This window comes from Acipenser ruthenus, chromosome 23 (assembly GCF_902713425.1).
Source record: "Acipenser ruthenus chromosome 23, fAciRut3.2 maternal haplotype, whole genome shotgun sequence".
Taxonomy (NCBI): Eukaryota; Metazoa; Chordata; class Actinopteri; order Acipenseriformes; family Acipenseridae; genus Acipenser; species Acipenser ruthenus.
Window position 1 is genome coordinate 14,645,062 of NC_081211.1, and position 19,642 is coordinate 14,664,703.

Below are 19,642 nucleotides of genomic sequence, written 5' to 3' on the forward strand. Positions count from 1 at the left end.
TACTGGCACCTTTAAAACCTGGCTAGCAGTGTTCCAGTGGTGTTGATGGGGTTTGTGTGATTGAGGCAGAGAAGAGGCTTCGACTCATGCCTGACGTCACACTGCATACACCCTGTCATGTGTTAGTGCCTTTCCCTTCTTTTGCATGGCATTGTGAGAAAAAAAAGTGCTTGAATGTAGGGTAGCCTATGCAGCGACTGTAGCACATGATATCATGATGATGCAGTATTTGGGGTCACACCTACATTTAAACAGGGGGCTCCATCTCACTTGTGCCACCTTGTGGTTTATCTTAAACACATGGCTAAATATCAGCCATGGATTATCAATATTGTTTTGAAGCACCCACAGGACAGTAGAAGCAATGAACGATGCAAAAGTTGTTTTGTTTAAACTCTTTCTTGCCTGTATTTTCTCTCCAATCACAAAGCAGACTCTGGTAATTTATAAAAGAGTTCAGCTTTCAAAATGTAGAAAAAGACAAGGCAAAGGAATACAACAATTATTTAAGGAACACAATAGTGGACCAAAGTTGTGAGGGTTGCCGGTTGATTTAGAGTTGCAGGTCTAAATTAACATCAATTATATGTGTTTATTGCACGAATTATTCTGCTTGGTAACACACATAGTTATGTTTTAAAATATCTATCAGCACACTTTCTCTTTCACTGTCACCTGGTGATAGTACCGGTGCGACTTTGAAATCTTGCAATTTCAATGCTTACCTTACTCACAGTTGAATTGTGCACAAACTTCTTTTTCTGGTGTTGAACAAAATGCTGCTCAACTGTTTTGTTTATTTTTTGTTCTCATTATTAACTTCATTATTTTTCTTAGTTCTATCAGATAGGAGCTACAAGTTCGGAAAGGGTTAATAGTTTTCTTCTCACATGCAGCCTTCTGCCCTGAGTCAAATGAATCGTGTACTGAGACACACAGCAGGCGTGCGTTGGCCCTGGGCTTTGTCTGTCACGCACACACTGGAGTCTGTCACATGGAGCTCTTTCTGTTCCGCACTCAATTGATCTTTTCTTGCTGTAATACTGTGTTTAATTGTTAAATTGCCTGGCTGCTTTAGTTCAGGCAGGCTCGAGCTCTGGCTCTTGCCAGACCCGTTTTCAGACATCCGCAAGAAGAGAACAGTGCTGCTGTCTCTCAGCATACAACAGGGCCTTTCTTTCACATCCTGGTATCTGTGGTGTACGCACTATAGCCGTCTGTTCCTGACATTCTGAAGCATTTTATCCTGTCATCCTGAGCGGCATCAGGAGGAGGTTTAATTGGGTTAACTATGAGGAAAGCCAGAGTCATTTAGTGTTGGGACACTCTTTTAGTAGCTGCAGAAACATTATAATATATAGTGGGAGCTACAATTATTCAGAAATGTTGCCTAAGTTTTAATATGCAGTTTTATATTGTAGTTTATTGTTTTCAACAACATGCACACAATACAACAATATTTGACTGATATTGAAGAAGATACATACAAAGATATAAATACATTTAATTTACATATGGCTTGAGGAATAACAAAATATTCTGCATGTGGCGTGGTGTGCAGGGTGAGTCATACAGTCAGGGGAGCACAGGTTTATGACTTGGCTGTGCGAAGTCACCGGTCTTCGCTGGAGATTCCTGAGGGAGTGTAAAATTAGCTGTGGTGAAACCGACAGGCAAACCCAAAGGGACTGTTTCCCTTCATCGCGCTACAGTGGGCTCTACCAGCCAGGCACCTGGTGAGCTCAGACAGACACCTGCAGGGCTGGCCTTTGTCTTCCAGAGATCAGTAACTCACTGACATCTGCACGAGTCCCTGGGTCTATAAGAGGAAGCTGGCTTGGTAGTGGGATCGGAGGACGCCCACTGAAACTTCGTTCTCCTGAGCTGTGTGGGGAATTGCTGCGTTGAGGTTAAAAAATAATTAGACATCCTAAATTTGGGAGAAAATCGGGTGTTAAAAATTGGGGGCTCTAAAATTATAAATAAAAACACATTAATAAAACAAAATGCACATGTTGCTAATTTAAATCATTTGTGTCAAATGAATAATCTTGTCTAGGTATGTCGGTATTATGGACTAGATAAGATATGCAATTAACACAAAGGAAGTCATGCAAGCTTTTTATTTAGATGCTCTGAATGGGTGTCAGCACTTCTGATCAAGAATGTTCTTTACAAAACATTTGGGGTGTGCGGAGTAACAAGTATACTTTTACTAGGATAGGTTCCACATTGAACTGCAAAAAGAACAGGGTTGAAACAATTGCGTGTGGTATGGAGTTCTGCTCTGACGTCAGTCCATTGTTCAAGCTTGTGGAAACGGGAGGAGTGCCTGTTGTTGTACTAAATAGCAGACTGTATAAAAGTTCTTGCAAACACAGACAGCACGCCACTGCCTGAATACAGTCGGCAGGTCGGCAACTTGCATTTGACACTGGAAAGCACTTTTTCATGAATATTAGTTAAATTTTTCATCACATTTGCGTAATCTACAATATCAAACAGGTAGGCATGACAAAAAAAAGCCTAGATCTGGTAGTAAACACACTTTGGCAAATAAATGGACACCTACCTGTATGATAGGACATATAGCACATTTGTTCCCAAAGATAAATAAAAAAAAATAAATAAATAAAAAAAAAAAGCTGTTGTAGTTTTGTTGGTTAGAGGTTAGATGTTTTTACCTACCGTCCTGTAGTTAAAAAAAAAATATTTCAATCTTTCTGATGATTATTAGCTTGTAAATGTAAATGTAACATAGCTTTATTGACTGCATCCATTTTTTTCTGTTTGCTTATAGGATAGGATTTTGTATAGGGCTAGTTTTGTTTTCTGTATATATAGGTAGTGGTTGCTAACTTAAAGATAATGTATAATATTTTTGAGTTGCTCTATATTCGAAATAATGTACTTTATTCTTAACATGTTACTATGGTTAGTATAATCTAAAACAAAAGACATATTCCTAGTAGTCCAAATCTCCCATTGGAATGTACTGGAATTCATTGAAATGTTGACTCAGTTGTATTTATTGAAGCCCCATAGCACACAAATAAGCACCTTGATTCATAGACAAACTCACAGGGGCTGACAGAATTATGACCGTACAGCTATAACGTAGCGCTTGCCTTTCCGTGCTGTTCATTTGAGGAACAGTCCTGTCATGCTTGCTCTATTTCTGTTCTGCTCATACCTCAGGATGCTATTTTGCCCAAGGATACTTAACATTCCCTCCACTGTAATGTCCTCATCTACACTGAATACACACGCACACAGGGATCAGCAGGTGTTGTGTTTATTTTCACTTGTTTGATCCTTTTTAAATGAGTATGCTCATCAAGTTCCGATTTCCAGGTAATGACAGCATCGTATTCAGGTTTAGAAAAAAAACACTTGTCTAAAGTAATACATGCAAACTTACCGAGTCTACTAAATGCATAACTGACTGAGACAGATAATAACATGAACAAAACAACTATATTTACATGAACTTGCAGGTAAAATTGATTTTTAGTGTAGTCTGTTCAACATAGCAGAACTTTCTGCAAGCCCATTAAGAAAGGGGGTGTGGTGTTCCTTGACCAGCATGTATATTATCATTATTTTGTATTTAAAATGACATTTCACTTGAAGTAATAACATTGGGCGTCATTCACAAGGAAAGAACCTTTGAAAAAACATACTCTAAATGACTCATGAGTTAATCCTTTGTTAATAGATCCTGTTATCTGTATTTGTGATGAATATTGTTCAACTATTGTCCACTAGGGGGAGTACTGACCCTCCCATTTACACCACAGCGCTCACATTTACATTTGAAACAAAAAAACGGCAGTTAAACAGCTACACCTATTTCTGAGTTGGTTGTTTTAGTTCACCTAACTCTCTGCATTCACATGCTGATCTAGTTCTGTTGAACAGACTATATGCAGCAGAAATGATTAAAAAGACCCTTTATTTGATCAGGCTACAGTAGATGATCAAGAGGTCTGGAGTCACTATCCTTCAGTGAAAATGTATGGTTTCAAACTAGCCCCCAGTGGAACCGCAATTGAAAAACCGTCCGCCTCCGCATGAGAGGCCCAAGCGTGAACGGCAGACAGGGAGTGTTCAGGGCAGGATTGAGTTTACAGAGCTGTGAGGGGAGGCTCTCATGAGGCAGGGAGTGTTCAGGACAGGATTGAGTTTACAGAGCTGTGAGGGGAGGCTCTCATGAGGCAGGGAGTGTTCAGGGCAGGATTGAGTTTACAGAGCTGTGAGGGGAGGCTCTCATGAGGCAGGGAGTGTTCAGGGCAGGATTGAGTTTACAGAGCTGTGAGGGGAGGCTCTCATGAGGCAGGGAGTGTTCAGGGCAGGACTGAGTTTACAGAGCTGTGAGGGGAGGCTCTCATGAGGCAGGGAGTGTTCAGGGCAGGATTGAGTTTACAGAGCTGTGAGGGGAGGCTCTCATGAGGCAGGGAGTGTTCAGGGCAGGATTGAGTTTACAGAGCTGTGAGGGGAGGCTCTCATGAGGCAGGGAGTGTTCAGGGCAGGATTGAGTTTACAGAGCTGTGAGGGGAGGCTCTCATGAGGCAGGGAGTGTTCAGGACAGGATTGAGTTTACAGAGCTGTGAGGGGAGGCTCTCATGATACCTGGGTGTCGACAGTGCCATTGTCCTTTGCCTCTCATGAGACTCTCACCAAAATATTAAGACAAATAAAAGAAACATTTCTATAAAGCACAAGGTACACAAACATGTTTTTATTTGGTTGCTGGAGTGCATAAGTAAAATATATAGCAACGCTATATGGTGTTTGCAAGGCAGCATGTGGTGGCAGTACAGTTTATATTTCTATAGCTAACTCTAACCCATTCTTCCATTTCTAGATTATAAAAGTGTACAATGAGCACAATAAAATATTTACAACATAAAACCAACAAAAACATTATTTACAATTTGTTGTTTCCTTTTAAGATATTTCCAGTTCTAATTTTGTGTAACACCTGGCCACTAATAGATGTTCAGGTGTGGCAGCAAAACAAACACTTAAAAGGGTTGAACCTGGCAACCTGAATCTTCCCAGCTCTCTGTAGCAGTAGTATAACCCTAGACACTTGGCAGACAGGTGTGTTGGTCACTGAGTGTGGCACTGTTACCTTGTATTGCACACAGCGTATTATTCTTGTATAACCCTAGACAGTTGGCAAACAGTGCATTGGTCACAGACAGTGTGGTACTGTTATGTATCATTCATGTTTACTACTCAGTAATTCCCTTTAAAAAAATGTGTCAGCAGGTTTAAATCAAACCAAACAAACCTAATAATTAATGTGCATGAAAAGCTGCCATCCTCGCCTTACAGATGAGTACCAATCAATGTCAAATAACTTCCTCACTGAGTGATTTAAAAGCCTTTCACCCTGGGTGCTGATATTGTTACTGCTGTACCAATGCCATAAACTGACAATGAAAACATCAACTAGCAAATGCCACTGATTCGTCACGTACACGTGACCTTTCTAGACCCAACTTGAGCATCTGCTGGGCAAACTGGATTTTCTTTGTCAAGTTTAATCAGAGGTTACATCTTGCCCAGGACTACAATCCCACAATTCACTGCAGAGATTGCGCAATTCTAAGGAAACAAGTAAAGTGAAATCAGAACGATTTCATGTCAAAAGGATAAATGAAAGGTATGACAAATAATAACATATGTTAAATCTATCAGGTTGATCTCAACAGGTGCTATATTAAATCCAGTGTAAGACTGGTATTGATTGTGACTCAACCGAGGGCTGCTTGTTTTGTGTTGGGTAACCAACATGTTTTATTCTATTTAATCAATGCCAAACAACATAAGCGTTCTCAAAGGGAATTACTGAGAAAATAAGAGTACCAGAGCATTCCTCACATTGAAATGGCAGGTACAGGGCATATACATTGTTCTGTGCAGTAGCTGCTCAGATGAAGCTAGACCTGAGCAGTTTTGCACTGTAGAAGTGCCTTAAATGAAGAAAAATACTTTATAGTGCTTGTAATCATTCTGACACCTGATGTTTTTATTTGTGTCATTTTATTTATTGCTCGTTCTAAATGGCTTCTTGCAAGCCTGTGTGGTTTTGTCAATTTTAATTCATATTTCAAATATTGTGACCTTTCAACTCTGCTGTACCCACCTGCTTCATTGTATAGCAAAATGGCAGCCAGCTAGAATATGCAATAGAGAAAACATGTACAAATCCTAATGTTAGAGCAACAGACTCTGTTCAGAATCAACATTCAATTGGTTTAATAGCTTCATGTCCTTGAAAGGGGTGAAAACAAATGCCATTTTTGTGCTTTAAATTAGTGTAAACAACTTTGTAATTAGACCTTTTTCACTGTCATGAAAATCCGCTTTGTTGCTTTCATATGATATCAGGAAATGGATTTGAAAATCTTTATCATTACTTTCATACCTGCACATGTCTGCAGTCTTTATTTGTAATTAAGGAGCATGCATTGCACAGTGCTTATGTATTGTCCCTTTACCTCATTTCAGATCAGATTTGTGTTGTCCCTTGTGTTCAGGGCTCACTATATAGTATTCAGTTTCTGCCTCTCTTGTCTCCACGGTGACCGCTGCTGTGCACAGCTGGTTTAATTTGCTCACGCTTCCTGAAAGCTGGGCCTGTTCTTTGGTGGTCAGAATGTATTTGGTGCTTCCCTGGGGAGGTGACCTTTACCCCCAGGAGTAGAAAGAGAGAGAGTGCAAAACAGAAAAGACCCTCCGCCATTATTACAAGAAGGCTTTCAATAATAATGGTGTGCTAATCCTTCCACCAGCGCATTCACATCTGTCGCAAGCCGCAAACGCTTTGGTTGCAATAAAAGCAGGCATTTAGAAACACAGGGAGGGTGCTTACAATACAACAACATATCCAGTCTCTTCGCAGATTGGAAGGGAACATTGAAGTGAAATTACAGAAAGAACAGAACATCCTCTTATGTGCTTTAAATTAGATCTGTACATCTGAAGTGAATGATATTATCAATAGCACAAAAACACCAGAACAAGACAATGGCCCCAATTTCCAACCCTTAAAGTGTAGTTTTTACAAGAAACACATCACTTGAGCAATAATTTCTCCTGTGGATTACAGGCATTGACATATCATTTATTTCAGATTATGTATTTTTCAACATCATCCAGATTGTTTTGATATTTTTATTCACAGATCGTGGGTCATAAATCAGATGAAACTAAAAACATTCCTCAGCTGTCATTCAGCTGCGCTGGTATAAGAAATAGGATTTGTAACCGAATGATGCTGAAAAATACACCACCAGATTCAACATAGAAGACATCAAATGTAAAGTAATACTCATGAAACAGTCTAGAACAATTAATGTTATTCATAAAACAGACTTTCTTTAAATAAATGATGTGTTAAGCTTTCTGAAATGGGCCCAGTATGGACAGGACAAGACAAGAAGCCACAGTTGGCCTAAATTCCCCCACAGTTGGCCTCCATTTCCCCACACTGCTTGGCCCTCATTATTGCATATTCTTTCTCTGTGAAGGCAGTAAATCCACAGATACACACATTTGTTCCCTTGTACAGCTGGCTGTTGTGAGCCAGACCTTGTAAGTTACATAAAGTCCTTGCTTGCGTTATCACTCTGGAATTACTTGAATCCAGCTGAAGACATTAACTGAAAGGTGGTTGGTTTTGCTGGAAGGGGTGGCTTCACGCGAGACAGAGTGTTTTTTCCACTGGTTACTTGTAAATGGTTGAAATTCTTCCGCAGTTCAGCTACCCGGCCTTGGGCCGTGGGGTTGTCTGGAGACTGATTGGCTTCTTCACTGTCAGAGCTGAGCATTGGTCTCCGAGCTGCTGGCACAATCTTGAAATCTCGGCCTTCTGTATCAAACAAATAATAATACAATGTAAATACAGAGCCATAACTTCAAAATTCTGACCTAAAACTCATGAGAAAGTAAGTGAAGCAATGGCTAGTGACTTTGTCAGTGTACACACAAAGAACATAACACAAAGTGAATGAGCAGCCCGGATGGTAATTCCAGCAAGACCAGCACTGCTTACACTAGGCACCTGGAGGAGTGCTGGTTTCAGCTGGTCCATGCTGGACAGCCTGTAAAGATGACTGAAGAGCTGCTTATGCTGGGTAAAATAAATGAATGCAGAATGATGAGAAGGGGGATTTGGCTTCCATTTAGTCCACTTAGAACCACGGTATTTATTGGTTTCCTTGAACAGATCATCTTCAAACTATTTGATGTTGCATTTTCGACTTGCACTAAAATATAATAAAATATAATCTTTTGGTTTCTGTTTACTGTATTGTTGTTTTACATTTCTGTTAGTTTGCATTACACACAGGCAGTGTTAGAAGCAGGAACACACAAGCCCCTTACAAACTCATGGTCAGGTCACTCAGACTGCTAACACAGCAGCTGGTTATAGATGCCACATTGAAGCTGCTCTGTTTCAGCTCAGGGATCACAATACAAATAAAGAAAGAGGGCATCCTTTTCATTCAAACTGAATACAGTAATAAACCACATTAATAAGGCTGGTATTTTCATGCTGGGCGTGTATCAGGTGCTTTTTTGGGGTTTGCACAAACACGTGTTATTGATTATTCTTATATTGACAGTTTTGCTTTTCTGTTAAACAATAGTTTTTAAATATCATGCTGATTAGAATAGGTAAATTAGGATTGCTCCTTTTAGATGTTTTTTTTTCCCCATGGACTCACAAAATACCTCAATAAATCATTGACCTTTTAGAGTACATCTTTGACTGGGGTTCTTTATTGGAATCTCATTCATAACGTGATCATTTCAAAACAAAAGAAGCTGTCTCACATTTGCAACTGACTACCAATCAATGGCAATTCACTTCCACAATGAGTGTTTAAAAGGCGATTGGAAGATTATTTTCCTCGGGGCGTTGATATTGTTACTGTCATCCTGGTGTACCGAGGCCATAGACTGTGTGAGAGGAGTATAATCTTCCAAATGGCTTTTAAAACACTCAATGTGGAAGTGAATTGCCATTGATTGGAAACGTGTGGGAGAGCTTTTTTGTTTTAAAATCAACATGAACGGACTTATTGAATACGAGTAACGAGTATTCTGCACACGCCCTCTTTTAGTAATACAACAGTGTTCAGCACTTTCAGTTTATGTGTCGTATCAAACTAGCTGAGCTGACAGCACATCATGACTGAGGGGGTGGAGATACTGGTATCCAAAGTCAAACTAAGAAACACTAAAATAAAATTAATAAATGGAGGCCCAGATTTATAAAAGGATTGCGCATGTTTTACGACCATAAAACGGGCGCTGAGGGTTCTGAATTCTTGGATGGAATTTATCAAACACACGCAATGACATAAACACACAATTAAGACGTGATCTGCGGGGGCAATGTGTCTGTTTCTCTGAAAAGCAGGTGTTAATTTGCCGCAGTCAGACAGTAGGCTATATAAAAGGCAAGGTGATGTGGGAGATTTGTCTGCAGCAAGAAGGAGACATAGTTTTCAAGGACAAAGAAACGTTTAATAACATTTTGCAAAGAACTCATTTTGATCAAGTCAGACCCTTCTGATCAAGTTAGTTTGTAAATTATGGTTTATAATACCGGTACCATATTGCTTTTCAAGCTCCAATTTTCAATACATGTTTCATAGCTTACATGACAAAACAGAAAGTCTGCAAATAGAGAATATAGAATCCATGTAAAAAAGGTTCTTAGAAAGCAAAGCAAGGTTCTAACGAGAGCCTTTACTTCTAGAGTGTAGGCATTATTATAAGAACGGTGGAGGAGATTAAGAAAAGATGGAACGATATTCCGAGGCGCACTAAAGAAAAAGTCTCAAATACAATGAGGGCTCATCCTCCACCGTTATTTCAGTAATGCCTACAGAATTATTTTTTTTGTAATATGGCATTCTGGTATTTCACAATACTGGTTCAGGCAGTATTGCTAAATTTAAGTTGGAAAGAAAACGGTAAAACAAAAGGGACAAAGGGACAGATGACACAGTTAGTTTGTAGCTAGAGCAAGTACAGTTTTTCGACCATATATACCATACAGATGTGCTTTAAAATCATACATAGAGTAAGAAATACAGACAAACATAAGAAATAGAAGAGTTGTAACTGCATAAGACTTTAAGAAGATATAAGTTGTAGTTAAACTGAAGACTGTTCGTATGCAACTGTATTGTTGTTGAACATATTGCTGTACAACAATGGAAGGATTATCCACCCGTTTGACTGCCATGGGTGTAAGTAAATTAAACGTATTGTTTCTGAAGTTTGAAAAGTCTATACGCCTGGAATTATTCTATCCGAAATAAGAAGATGAACTAATATGCGAAGTACAGTAACTGGATGATGTGTCGTAATGTATAAGCAACCTAGACTACAAACTCTGAAGTGGTACATTTGTTTATTAAGAAGCCACCGCACAATTCCATATTTTATTCATTTGTCCTGGTGATGTATTTCGAGTTTGTAACACATCTTCATGTGCTACAAGTACTGCTTGTACCAAAATCTCCACTTCCATATTGGTAAATTTCAGTTTTCGCTTCCGAGCATCCTCATCACCATGGCTAGTACCAGGCTGAGGTCTTTGTGTGCCATTCATTTTCTTTTGGAATGTGTAGCCTACACACGCAGGGTTGACCCAAACCCACTATTTATTGTGAGAGGTGTGTAATTCTCCATCGCTAATTGCGGTGAGGGGTATTTAAATTGGTTGATTGCGGAATCGCCTACTTTACCTAATTAGTCTTATAAAATAGGTCCTTATTTTAATGCTGAGTGCGGCCGTACTGAACATGCACATTACGTTGTTTTTTGCAGTCGGTTTTTCCAATAATTTTGGGCCGGAGTGTTTAACCCTTTGCGGTCCTATGTTGGACCTGGTCCGACATTGCAATCAGGTCCAATGTCGGACCCTGTCCGACATCATCAAAAAGATGCAAAAAACGGGTTTTTAGTTGTTTTTTCTTGGAAAAAGCCGAGAAAACCATTCAATGGCCGAGTGGGAGCGACAGGAGCCGAGACAAGCTGAAAAAAAACAAAAAAGGGGGTAGATAGGGGTGGTCATAAGGAAAAAAGCTGGATGGTACTGCATCAGCGCTCAGTGAATATCACGGACATTTGCAGAGCTTTTTTGAGATGTTATAGTAATAAAATAATGACTTGGATCGCATTATTGAGGCGTTTGGTGATAAAACGAGTGATCAGGATATGATTGATCGGTATGTATGACTATTATTATTATTATTATTTATTTCTTAGCATATGTGAAAGCTATAGCGAACGAAAGGGTGGGACGGGGCTGGAGATGCCTAGTGAGTGCTTTGTTGATATGCAGGGCCTTTTAAACCTGTTTGACTGTGGAAAAAAAATACTTTTAAACAGCGCGTCTAAAATTAACTGCGCGTGTGAAAATAAATTGGACCTGACGCGCCTGACGCGCACTTAATAAATTGACTGCAAAGGGTTAATAGTTATGGGTGATAATCAAAGTCAACAACAATGAAAGTGTCAGGTATGATTGACACCCACTTCATTTGCTGTGATTTTCTTTCACTGGCCTACATTTGCTCAGCTGCTGATCAGAAGCAAAGCATTTAAAATGATTGCATTAAGTAGCCAAGCCGCTGAAAACCGTTGCACAATTAACAGGTTTCATGTTGTTGCAATAAAAAACCTAGCTCAAAAATAAATGTTACCCTGAGAGGTTATTTATGGCATCTGCGAGCCCCTGAAAAGGAGCAAGACTAATTAATAGGCAACCAAAAGATAGTCCACATCCACATAAAAAGGAGTGGAGTCCCAAACCACAGTCATTCCCTGAAGCTGCCCTTTTAAACTCTCTGAACTATAGCAACTGCAACCCAGCTGTTCATGTTCTTGCTGTGCCTCCTTTGTTGGCGCAGTTAAAGAGGGAAGGTCTGAATACTTTACAGACACCAGAAACCCAAGTGATTTGTGCTTATTTGTATCTGAAGCAGCCCCTGGGGGAGCTGTGTGTGCACTCATCCACAGGTGTCAGTTCAGAGTCCATTAAGCAATGGTTAATACAGCGGAGACGCATTGATGGTATGCTGCAGACAATTCCACATTCCTGTCAGCTCCCTTAGGCCAGGGCTAGGCCTGGTCAGGACCAGGGTGGGGGATCTCTGGGTGCTGCAGTGGGTGAGGGGGTGCTCGTGGCCGGTAGTGGGCGCTCTTTTGTCTGGGCTCAGTCCCTTGTTAGTATAGCAGTGTGGAGTGAAACCAAGATTTCAAAGCACGCTTATCAGCAGCAACATTATCAGCAACATTATTGTGCTCTAATTTAGGATATGCCAATTAACAATACTGTGCTGAAATTAGTACGTATTCTTCAACCAAGTAGCCAAAGCACAGCGAGCTTGGCGGACATCGTCCAGCTTGCAATGCTTTTACCACAGATTGTTTTTGGAAATATGCTGGATAGCCTAGAAATGGAATGTATGCAGTACCAAGTGACTGACTGGATGGGTCTTCGACGGGATCTGGTGGCTGATAAATACTGGTACAAAATTGCGCTCTTGTCTACACCTAGCAGAGAGCCGCGCTGTCCTACACTTGCCAAGTTTGCCATTACAATTTTTTTTCAGATGAACCTTGTAAAAACAGACGTAAGAAATCAACTGTCTACAGACATTCTGGATTGAATTCTGACTTTCAAGACAGCTGTTAAAAACAGCACCAGCATCACACCACCAAAGCAAATCCAGTCTGCAAATGTGTCCAGGTTTGACCATAAGAAGTAAATACGACCTAAATGGATCGGCTTCAGGTAAAGTGAATCGTCTGCATCACGATGGGGTCATTCACAGGACAACCCCAAGTGAACACAAAAAGATTACAGGTTTCTATGAATGTCAGTTATAGATATATAAGTGAAACTCTGCTATAACGTACCACACTCGGACCAGAAGAAAGGTTCATTATAAGCAAGGTATGTTATATCCAACAACACCTTTATTTCAATGCATATGGGGAAAAGTGGTCTATTTGTAGAAACGGCAACACATATTTAGAACAACATTTTATATATATTGTGACAAAGTAGGGGTTGCTTTGCCACGTTCGGGCCCTTTCACACTCTCTTTTTGTGTAAGGAGCAGTATTTTAAACCAGGTAGGGTTAAAACAGGGCAGTGTCTGTATATTTATTTATAAACTAAACAAACAAAACCTAACTCCCCTTAGGAGCACTAACTAAACCGGACGGCTAAGCCGTTTACCGGTCACCACAAACCAAAACTACACACATATAAGTATTAAACACAGGACCTTTTCTCAGGTCTGACCACACGGGTCTCTTCTCTTAGCCTTCATACAGACATTACACTAACCTTACCGACCTGTTTAAATGCCTGCCTGTCTAATTACAGGCAGCTGTCCCTAATTAAATTAGTGCCAAGGGATTCCCATCCTAACTCAATCCCCAATTTGCCTTGTATGGTTGTGCAATGGCATCCAGAAAACACACACTTATTGACTAACAGAGAAGCAAGATGTTTTGTGAAAAAAAAAAAAATTGTAAATGTTTTTTGTTCTTTGAACATTTTTATAAATTTAAAGAACCCCAGTATTTTATATAGAGAGATATTCTATATTCAGGGCTTCTGATTTTTGTTTTAACCAATAAAACCTGATAAAATAACCCTGATACAAAAAAATTAAATCAGTGGATAGCCAATAAACACCGGAAAACACCGGAAAAACTGTGGAAATGGTTAATCAATTCACATTGACTTTATCCTTTTGCCATTAAAAAATAAAACCTACTATAAAAATAATAATAAATACATTTCCCAGTGCTGCTGGACAATGTTCCGCCTTCCTGACCTATCATCTATCATTGATTCGTTCTGAATACTTTAAACCCGCCCCAACTACTGAGTGACAGCACATTCCTACATTTCTATTGGAGACTCCACTTGCAAGATTTAAAATGAGATTACAATCAGGAATGGAGGCTTGTTAGCGGGATTTAAAGATGTATTACAGTTAAGATACAGAGGATTTAAAACAGAATTGTGTCGAAATGTAAAAAAATGCCCACCCCAGAAGAATGTGCCCGTGACCATGGCGATTTCATTGTGAAAGACAGCAAAGCAAAGAAGGTACAACTTAAGTGTGCAAGTACTGTCGAGTTACTAATATATATATTTTGACAGAAAAAAACGCTCAAGCATTTTGGAAAGTAACCGAAAACCAAAATTTCATACAGTATATCAAAAACGAAAGCCCCGACAAAAACAATTTACATAAAACTCGAAAATAGATAAAAATAAGCACCGAAAAATACAATTAATAAAAACCGAAAAAAAGAAGCCCTGTCTATACTGTACATGATAAATAAATAAAGACTAATTCCACTGTACAGTGTGTGACATTTTTATCATTATCACAGTAATAGGCACACAGTATGTATCCCAGTATTTATATTTCATAACATGGAGACCCTTGACATAGAAATGCTTCTGCCTGCAGCCTACCTGTTCAGCATCCAATTTGTACTAGCTAAGAGTCACCATGGAAACCGTCAAACGGAACCAGTGAGCACAGAGAGCTGGGGTTACCCAGGGTGCTGTGTGTGCAGTGAGCCCCTCCTCTTCCCTGTGTCTGTATGGGATGTAAACCCCACAGAGAGAGAGAGAGAGAGAGAGAGAGAGAGAGAGAGAGAGAGAGAGAGAGAGAGAGAGCGAGAGAGAGAGAGCTGGGGTTACCCAGGGTGCTGTGTGTGCAGTGAGCCCCTCCTCTTCCCTGTGTCTGTATGGGATGTAAACCCCACAGAGAGAGAGAGAGAGAGAGAGAGAGAGAGAGAGAGAGAGAGAGAGAGCGAGAGAGAGAGCTGGGGTTACCCAGGGTGCTGTGTGTGCAGTGAGCCCCTCCTCTTCCCTGTGTCTGTATGGAATGTAAACCCCACAGAGAGAGAGGAGGGCGCTTATTAAATCTCAGAGAAGAAAAATAAAAAACGCTGGTGTGAAATACCAGAACTCAGACACAATGAGTTCAGAAAGTGGGTTACAGAGGTCAGAGGACCAGCAGGCTTTCTCGTGGCTGTGTGTTTCCTGCCTATATGAGGTTCAATACAACAAGCAGCGAGTACAATTAAATTCATTTGGAGTAGTAAACGCCTGGCTTGTCTGAATGCTGTACCAGTCTTGGCGGTCACAATTGCATATTCTTGGGGGTCATATTGTATGAATCCCACTTATCTGCATATTCAAAGAGCGGATGATTCCTGTATCTATTCAGTCATACCAAGATGTTCTGTAAGCAAATAGTCTGAGTGGGTAAAACAGGAAGCAACTGCTCCAGCCCCAGCACAACAACTGAGTGCAGGTGTATTCCACTATGTTAATATATTACTGATTTTCAATGTGTTACTAAATGAAAGGTCAGGCATGGAAATTATATAGAGTAGGCTGGCTAAAACCTTAAAAAAGCAATCCCTCATGCTGAATCATTGAACAATACTCTTCAAGACAGGGGTACACTTCTGAATTTGCCATTTTTGGTCAAATAATTAGGTCAAATGGCCAAATTTGGCTAAATTGGTCATTTGTTTTGCTCTAATAATTATCTACAACACCTAGGGTTTAATGAAAATGTAGTCTTATAGTTATGCTAAGTCTATTAAGGTCACAGTAACATAAACAATATAGAAACTTACAATAAAAGGTACATCCATTCTTAATAAGTAAAACATGTTTATTATCAACATATTGTCCTACCACATGTGATGGTATTCTTTTTAACAGAATACCATGGTATTCTTGAACCTATGACATAAATATGTTGATTTTAAAATTGTTATCATTTGAAACTAAGGGATAAGCAAGGAATTTAATTTAGCCTGAAATTACAAAATCAAATGTTCTTGCAAAGCATGTACTGAGCAATTTATTGTTCATATTTTAGTCCTACATCCAATGGAACTTTCGAAATGATGTTCAATCAACCACTAAAACAATAGGTCTACCTCCTTGTGAATTACAAGGACAGATGTAGTCAAAGGAATACTGCAGGGAAGCTCAATATTTCTCTGAGTGCAGTGAGACAGACATTGCAGCATTATGGGGAACAAAACTTTTGAACCTCTCTAGCAAGGTCAAGGCACCCAATGAAGACCTTGAAAGCAGGATTGTGCTATTAGAGGGACATCAATTTCCAGCCGCTTCTCCTGAAACGATTGCACTGGAGCAAGAAGAGCTTGATGTTTCAGTCATAACAGAACCATTTGAAGGAGGTTCTAGGAATGTGCTTTACATTAAAAAACCTAACATTACCCTCTGAAAAAGGAATGGAACAAGACTGCCTTCCAAATGGTTGCTGTGTAATGCCTTTTCCTGTTCTTTTTTTCTTGTTCACATCCCTCTATTTTGCTAATGTGCGCGTTGAACTAATTGCCGACTAGGTGTTGGTAATTTATTCATTAAACACCTGTTATAAAAAGAAAATGCACACAGATGGCTACAGGAGAGAGACACAGAGCACAGACGCAGTGAGGTGTACATTAAGAGTTACTAAATTAAGAACAATAAATCACTCAGTAACTTAGAAGAGCTCAAGAATAGTTTGCAAGTACACCAGATGATTTTACAATCCCAGACCAAAAGGAAATAGCATCTAAACAAGTAAATTTGCCTTAAATAGTCCAAACTACATTATGTTAAGCAGGATTGCAGCATTGTTTAGCATCTGACCAGCCTCCAGACACAGATGGGGATTGATTTTCATCTGTGCACCTTGGTCTGGAGCCATACTTTTGCTTGGGCATTGTTATGTGAAATGCAGATCCAGAGCTGGGGGACAGTGTTCCCATAACTTTGCCCTTATTATGCAGATATTTTACAACTAAATGTAATGGAATTCGTGTTTCAGTTTATCTTGCATCACGTGGTAGTACAGAAATTAACTATAACATCAACGATTTTGTGTTACAGGATTCAAAGTTAGCAGAGATGACAGATTCTATATTTTACAGCACTATTTTAACAAATAAAACACATATTTTTTGAAGTTCAGGAAACAGTATTTAAACAAGTTAATCTGCCTTGAGCAAAATCACCGTCTGCAGCCTGTCCAGCATATTATTATTTATTTCTTAGCAGACGCCCTTATCCAGGGCGACTTACAATTGTTACAAGATATCACATTATTTTTACATACAATACAATTACCCATTTATACAGATGGGTTTTTACTGGAGTAATCTAGGTAAAGTACCTTGCTCAAGGGTACAGTAGCAGTGTCCCCCACCTGGGATTGAACTCACGACCCTCCGGTCAAGAGTCTAGAGCCCTAACCACTACTCCACACTAAGCCCTTTTGCACTTTGTCTTCCAACCACATGCCTCTGTGCATGCATCAGGGCTGCTGGTATTCCAGTCTGTAATATGTCCAGGCTGGTGGTACATTCTGACTCGGGTGCACCGATAAAGATTTTCTTGGCCGATACTGATAGCCGATGGTTATCTACCCATATCGGCTGATACCGATAAAAATAGATCAGTGCAGGTAAGCTATTATAAACTATTAGAACAAGACATAGGGCCTATATTTAAACTGTTTTATAATTACAGATGAACAGATACCGTTTACTTGTTCCATATGACAAAAATGAACAGGTATTGTTTATGTGTTGCATTTACTCCAGAAAATGAATACAAAGAATAACATAGTATTATACTGTGTGCTGGACAGTAATTTATACATTTGTTTTACAACAGTCACACAAAAATAACACTTTGCATTTGTACTAGTAAAAGTCCTTCTGTAGAAAAAAAATATATAATGTGACATTAACCTTTATAGCCACTTGCTGTCAAACATTGCGTGTTATAACTTCTACCTACACTGTACAGTAGAAAAGAAAAATTTAGCCTACGCAATGTCAACTACAACAACTTTTGTTAAATTTGTATTTTAAGCATACACTGCTAAAAATGCAGTACAACTTAAATAGTTAATTTAATAAAAAAAAAAAGATGTAATAAAAATATTAAATTTCTGGTAACAAAATTCAGTCAAACTTGAATTTGTTACTTAACAAAAGACGACACAGTAATCAATGTCTGCTTCAAAATGCAGCAGAATACACCCGCAACCAATGCAGATAAAACAATACAAACACAAATTACAAAAGGCAATTTTTGAAGTACATTGTGTAATAATAATAATAATAATAATAATAATAATAATAATAATAATAATAATAATAATAATAGATATTAAAAAAACAAACAAACACCGCTCGTCTGAGACATATTTACTGCAGGAGGATCATACATTACACAGCATTTCTTGCGTCATTAGTATAGTAAGCGTGCCTGACCAAGCATTAAAATCAGTGCTGGAAGAAATTCAAGCATGAATATTGGTGTACATTATGGGCTAAAATAACAAAAACTGCCAATCGCCGATTGTATTTTCATCCCCTTATATCGGAGCCATGCCGATAGGCTACTGATTATCGGTGCACCCCTACTTCTGACCAGCCTCTAGATGCTGATGGTGATTGAGTTTTGTAAAATGGTACATTAGCCAGGAGCCAGGCTGGTGATTTCATTGTGTAAAATGCATTTCCAGAGTTTCTTTGGTTGGGGGTAGTGTTTCCATAACTTTGTCCTTCTCAAATAGTTCATGTCTGCCTTGAACAAACTCAGGGAATGAGGAGGATGTATCACAACCAGTAAGTGCATGAAATTCAGGTAAATTATTTTAAGCTTGGGATAAATCTCACCCTTATTCACATAGAGTCCCTATTGCAATCTATTTATTGCAAAGGCAATACACCAGTTCTATACTGAAGCAGTAATGATTGAGCCTGACCATTGCTATGAAATAAAAGGTCCCACAATGAACAATAGCCAAGCTTTTTAGTCAAGGTAAATGGCTATGATTCTTGATCATTGTAGCTACTGTGATACAAGTAAGCCCCTTCTTTAAATCAAACTGTTTTGAAGGAGTTGTTTGCTTAGATTCCACTAGTGCAGCTATCCCCTGAGATAATGGCTTGGCGATACATCACATTTTTCATATTCTGCTGTGTCACACTTTACATTGTTGCACATATCAGAACACCTGCTTATCACATTGTGATGACACGTGGTATTCAAATGATTTAGCATCAATTACTAGTAGTATGAGATTGTGGGGATATATGAAAGCTGCCTTTCTGTTTGTACTTATGTAAGGTTTATACATGTTTCCCGAGAACACAAGAAACGTTTGTGTTGTGGTGGTAATAAAACAAAACAGTGAAAGACACCAAGGGTCACACCTTTCTGGAATTTCCAGTTTACCGAGAGCCCAGGGACATGAAAGTAATGCCTTTGCTATTTCAGCGTCCGTGTGAGATTTTCTTTTGTGAGTTGTGTATTACGTGTCTTGATGTTTATTCTTGTGACAGGTGTGATGTTGAAAGCACAGTAGACTTTGTTTTACAGCAGTATGCGTGCGTCACTCGTTGGAGGAATGAATCTTTCTCTGTATCAATAGAGACCCAACCCTGCAGAGACAACAGCAGTAGAAAGTTCCCTATCTGGCATTCACGTTGCTGAAGTTATTCAAATAATCCAAAAGCG

The 19,642-nt window shown here is 39.3% G+C and overlaps 1 protein-coding gene across 1 annotated transcript in view; it reads right to left on the minus strand.

Moving 5' to 3' along the window:
* Nucleotides 1-5,764: 5,764 nt before the first annotated feature.
* LOC117413039 (SH2 domain-containing protein 4A-like) overlaps nucleotides 5,765-19,642 on the minus strand; it is a 49,269-nt gene continuing 35,391 nt past the window's right edge. The window contains exon 6 of the mRNA XM_034021744.3: nucleotides 5,765-7,885. Coding sequence (XP_033877635.3) covers nucleotides 7,650-7,885 — 236 coding nt within the window. The 3' untranslated portion in view covers nucleotides 5,765-7,649. The remainder of the gene's footprint in view (nucleotides 7,886-19,642) is intronic.